This window comes from Chanodichthys erythropterus, chromosome 10 (assembly GCF_024489055.1).
Source record: "Chanodichthys erythropterus isolate Z2021 chromosome 10, ASM2448905v1, whole genome shotgun sequence".
Classification (NCBI taxonomy): Eukaryota; Metazoa; Chordata; class Actinopteri; order Cypriniformes; family Xenocyprididae; genus Chanodichthys; species Chanodichthys erythropterus.
Window position 1 is genome coordinate 58796406 of NC_090230.1, and position 6000 is coordinate 58802405.

At 33.3% G+C, this 6000-nt stretch overlaps 1 protein-coding gene across 4 annotated transcripts in view; it reads left to right on the top strand.

The window, feature by feature from the left end:
* The window catches only part of map3k1 (mitogen-activated protein kinase kinase kinase 1, E3 ubiquitin protein ligase), a 68364-nt gene extending 62364 nt beyond the window's left edge, over window positions 1–6000 (top strand). For all 4 annotated transcript variants that reach the window (XM_067398382.1, XM_067398383.1, XM_067398384.1 and 1 more), the window contains exons 19-20: window positions 2064–2195; window positions 3789–6000. In XM_067398382.1, coding sequence (XP_067254483.1) covers window positions 2064–2195; window positions 3789–3938 — 282 coding nt within the window. In that variant the 3' untranslated portion in view covers window positions 3939–6000. The remainder of the gene's footprint in view (window positions 1–2063; window positions 2196–3788) is intronic.

Here is a 6000-nt window from a genome sequence, read left to right on the forward strand (position 1 = left end):
AATATTCATCTGTTTGGTTTTAAACTGAGACACATACCAGTCACTTTTCTTGGGTCCATTTAATTCAACTACTTAAGGGAGATGTAGAGGTTAGCCTGCTAAGACTCTGCTTAAAGCTTTGGTGGTTTGGTTGGAAATTTAGAAACTGAGAGAAAGAGACAAAAGAAAGCTTGTTCATTTTGAAGAGGTTTCAGTCATGAATACCCTGCCGAGGGAGGCAGGGCAAGCTGAACCGCTTCCTAATTAAACAGAGTTTGGGCACACAATAACAACAACGAATTAAGGGGTCAGCCAATTGTGGCTTCCTCAAAAGAACTGCAGTTTACTTTTATTTCAAGTTACTCAGAGATCTAAATCCACTTTGTCCTATTTTCCTGACTGGGCATGTAACCTCTGAAGACTACACAGAGAGGTCACGAACAACCCTACTGAAACCTCAAATGACAAATGGGACACCCTATGATTTCATAGACTTAACAGACACACACATGTGGCAGCCATTGTAAGTCCACAAAACCGTAAGTACATATGAAGTGTGGCAAGTGTGGATCAGGGCCTTATTTTAAAATGTAAAAAAACACATGAAACTACCACTATAACTAGTAGATGGCATCAGAGGAGCACTGATTGGCTCATTAGCCCTTTCCACTCCCTTTATATAGTTTTTTTTCTCCAAGTTTTGGTTTTGAATTTATTTTTAGACATTATCAAATCACTATTATAAAATATAAAAAATCTATTTTTTATCTGTTTTTGCCACTTTTTGTACTGATGCAGGAAAAGTCACAAATTGCGAGTGTGGAACATGGTAAACTTGCACTAAACATAAAATCATTTAGTGTTTTGAGATACTGAGTGGATTCTGACAACCGTAAACTTAAACACCTCTGGTCATTATTTTCAACACAAATGCCTGTGATTTTAGCTTAAAAAAAACCTCAACACTGCAAAATGATTTTATTTATTTTTTATATAATATAATATAATATAATATAATATAATATAATATAATATAATATAATATAATATAATATAATATAATATAATATAATATAATATAATATAATACAATATAATATAATATAACATAATATATAATATAATATAATATAATATAATATAATATAATATAATATAATATAATACCGCTCAGAGGTTTGGGATCGGTAAGATTTTTAATGTTTTTAAAAGAAGTTTCATCTGCTCACCAAGGGTGTATTTACTTAATTAAAAATACAGTAAAAACAGTAATATTGTGAAATATTATTACAATTTAAAATGACTTTTCTTTTTGAAAATATTTTAAAATGTATTCTTGTGTTGGCAAAGCTGAATTTTCAGCATTGTTAATACAGTCTTCAGTGTCACATGATCCTTCAGAAATCATTGTAATATGTCAATTTTCTGCTCAAGAAACATGTAATGTGTACAATTGTACAAAATATTTGTGTACAATATTTTTTTTTTTTTTTTCAGGATTATTTGATGAATAAAAAGTTCAAAAGAACAGTGTTTATTTGAAATTTTTTGTTACATTTTAAATGTCTTTACTGTCACTTTTGATTGATTTAATGCATCCTTGCTGAATAAAAGTATTAATTTCTTTAATTTCTTTTAAAAAAAATAAAAATTCTTACTGACCCCAAACTTTTGAACGTTAGTGTAAAATGTTACAAAAGCTTTGTATTTCAGATAAATGCTGTCCTTTTGAACTTTCTATTCATTAAGGAATCCTGAAAAAAAAATTCACAACTCTTTTCAACATTGATAATAATAACAAATATTTCTTGAGGAACTAATCATTATATTAGAATGATTTCTGAAGGATCATGTGACACTGAAGACTGGAGTAATGATGCTGAAAATTCAGCTTTGCCAACACGAGAATAAATTACTTTGTAAAATATATTCAAATAGAAAACAATTTTAAATTGTAATAATTTTTCACAATATTGTATAAATAAATATATATAATAATATATGTAGTACAGAGGTCATCTTAAGTCTCAGATGAGAGTTTGTGATTATGAACTGGTGTCATTTATGGATGTGTGCGATTCCAGGTGCTGAGAGGGCAGCAGTACGGTCGCAGCTGTGACGTCTGGAGTGTGGGCTGTGCTATTATAGAGATGTCTTGTGCTAAGCCTCCCTGGAATGCTGAGAAACACTCCAACCACCTGGCACTCATTTTCAAGGTGAGGATTGAACTGTATGTGTGCACATTGGGGCTTTATAAGCAAAAAATAATTGTCATGTTTGCTGAAAACTTAACCCATATAATACATGTCATCATGAGTTAATGTCTATGACTTAAGATGAATTCATTTTTTGACGTTTCCTTCAAAACTTTTTTATTATTTTTTTACACATTTTCATGCTGAACAAGTAATAAAAAATTCTGGTTAAAACATATAGTTTCAGTACTCAGTAGCTTCAAGAAGTGAAAAAGCATATTCTTGCATTAAAGGGTAAGTTTTAACCATCTTTGTATTGTTACTATGTCAGTAGGATGTGTAAATGAACAATGTGTTCTGTTTCTTACCTGCATATCCCTGATTGTTTGTCATCAAAAGTCCACTGGCAGACGCAAAGAGAGTCATTTTGTCTAGACCACTCCAGGGCTTTTGTTAAAACTACAGATCAAAAAAAGTGAATTATGGCAAAAGGGAACATCACAGCTCTTTTTCTCTAGTCATGTAGAACCGATTAAAAAACAAAATGTGTTTCTACTGCATTAAGGGTTGCACAATATATTGTTTTAGCATCGAAATGATCATGTGCGCATTCGCTATAATCACGTCGCAGAATGCACAATGTCAAGTATAGGGATCGTTAATCCATACAGACCAGGTTCAAAACGCATGTGATTCTTGGATTAATTGCAAATTTTGACCATCATACAACTGTCAGTTTAAACATTCAAGAGAATTTAAACCATTTGAGCACACAAAGACGCGAAAGAGAACTCCGTTCTGAACGTGTGGCTGTTTTCTATGCATACACACACAGAGCCGCGCGCTTGCACGTGCCCTTCTCTTCCGCATCTATTTGTGCCTAAATGGACACGTGCAAAAAAAAAAAAGTATCCTTGTAAACAGTTACTTATGGCTTAGGTGAGCTAAACAATTGAGAAAGAAAACCGAATGTGTAACAGTATTTTTGATCCACGCATTCGGTCCTAAAGTGACAGCAGCCTAATATTTCTGTTGCCTTCTGTGTCATGAATGTTAATCAAACAACAAAACACAAAGAGGAAATCACTTTTGTAGTTTTAACACAGATTAATTATATTTAATTTAATCTATGCAGGGTTATTTTACATTTGATTATTCAATTTCTGTATCTGAATACTGTTACTTACCTGAAAAATATAAAGTTAAAAAAAAAAATAAAAAAAACATTTTTCATTTGTATCTTTGTTCTATTTCTCTGATTATAATTTGTTGATTATATTCCATGCGTATTCACTCGCATACAAAATCACCCCAATGATTCTAGAATGATTAATTATTTCCTAATAGAGCTATTTAAGTCATACAGTGAATTTTTATTTCTATATCTCAGAAAATGTCAATTTTTTTCCAATATCGTGCAGCCCTGTACTGCGTAGTAAGCCAAGTTGGATTAAATTTTTTTTTACCATGTTATTACTCACAGAAATTAGTGTATTCTTTTTCCCAGCCCTGATTATTGTTATACGCCCAGCCCTACTGTGTGTGTATTTGAAGTGCCTCGCTTTAGCTTTTTTGTTGTTTGGTCAACTGTCTAATCACTGTCTCCTCCCTCAGATTGCCAGTGCTACCACAGCACCAACTATCCCAACCCACCTGTCTCCAGGCCTGCGGGACGTCACCCTGCGTTGCCTTGAGCTTCAGCCCTCCGACCGGCCGCCCTCCAGAGAGCTGCTGAAGCATCCCATCTTCCGCCACAGCTGGTAGAGTCCTCTCGCTCACCTGCAGCTGCAGAGACGTCGTACTACTGAAGGCCGCGTCTGGCCTGTGCCTCATACTGCTGTCATGTTCTTAGTGCTAGTTTAGCCACTTTCTGTCTTTCACTTGCCTAAACAAACAAAACACAGTCATTGAAGAGGGCCCTAAATGCTGTATCCTCAGAACATGATGCAAAAAACACGATTGCACATGTAGTCTTAGTACTAAGAGTGTCTGTATAAACGTGCCATTTCTGTTTTTAAGTTAAGATCTCTGCTCTGTGGTGAGTAGTTAATTTACCTTCTGGAAGGCTGAAAATCAGGTTATCTGTAGTAAAGGTCAGCCTGTTTGAAGAAGAACAGTTTCTCATCTGTTAAATCCCCTCACATTTAACACATTAGATTTTAGACTGATCCTCAGTGAGTGCATGTCAGGCCTCATGTGTTGTTTTACACCGTGAATGTGTTTTGGTGAAAGACAAATCTTTGCTAGTTGAACTAGCGCACCGCTGAATGTGAATGCTTATGATGCCGGTATGGTTTGCTTTTCATTTCATTTCTAAATGGAGATCATGTGTATAAATGTCTGGTTTTACTTGTTTTAGCTTAATGGGTGTAATTGGGAATCTTTTCAAAGCTATCACCCAATTTTAGACTGTAATGTGTCTGTAAATCATGTTCGAAAGTCTCACTGGAACATTATTTCTGATCTCCAACTCTATTCAGTTTATATGTTGTGATTTGACTTATTATTTTGGGTGTTGACTCATAATTCAGTTGAAATTTAATTTCCATTTCAGCTGTTATTTACTCAGCCGTGTTATTGGTGCTGTTCTGTTCACGTTCACGAAAATCCAACAGACGTTTTGTAAACGATTAAGCTTCCTATAGGAATATTCAACACGTGTAACTGAATATTTCCTTATGTGTTATTTACTCTATTACACAAGCGTTCATGCTGTTGAACATTTCGGTGGAGGGATCATATTTAGCTAATGATTTTAAGTGCTCATAAACACTGTTTCCCCCAAATCCATTAACATTATGCATGTTCTGAAAACATGTCAGGTGTATGAACTGTAGCTCTTCAAGCGTTGTTGCTGTTTTGGTTTTCTGAAATTTTTAAAACCGTTTTAAAAGTATATTGATGACCTTATTTGGACTCTCGATGAGTTTTAAATGTGACAATTTCAAAATTATTTTTAAAAGTAAAGTTATTTAATGCAAATTCTCCTCATTTATGTGGAATACAGGCTGATCAAGCTTGAAGAGTTAAGATGTAAATATGAATTTTGGTAGCTAAATGTATTTTACTTGACTCCTGCGTTTTTTTTTTTGTTTTGTTTTTTTTTTAAGCCACACTTCTCATCATAAATACATATTTTTGTTCCTGCATTGGGTGTTTTTTTTTTTTCCTTTCCTTTATGAAAGCTTTAAAGTTATGCACTCTGTCTTTTTATATACTGGAAAGGTGTCTGCTTCAGTCAGCTTCATAAAATCTAATCAGTATTACTTGAGTTTTTCACATCTTCTGTCATTTCTTCTGTCAGTTCTCATCATCTCACTTTGTATTGTTGTTCTGTTATTTCATGGGCTTTTTGATCTGGGCTGAACTGACCTGTATGAAATGATGCTGTTTCTTGTCACTTGGTGGTACTTTTTATGTGAAGATTGTCTATTGCTGTTTTATTCCAGTCTTTTCTACCTCAGGTGTCCTCTAGAGTTTTCTTCTACCAAAGTTCACTTTCTCAATATATATAAATAATTATATATATATAAATATATATATAAATATATATTCTTTTATTATAATTTTATATCTCTCATTCTTTGTTTTTGTTTTGTTTTTTTCCTCAAAGATCTCCAGGGCTTAAGGGCTAACTTATATTAGCACCTTTTATTGTGCAAATAAATCTCTGGGTTCAGCTAAATAAAATAAAATTGGCTAAAGCTGTATCTTTTAATCCTGTGTAGCTTTTGTCAAAAATGTTTTAATTATTAGGTTTTTACCCCATTTGAAGCATTTTATAATGAAATCTACCTATTTTGGTCTTTATAGCAAATAAAACGTA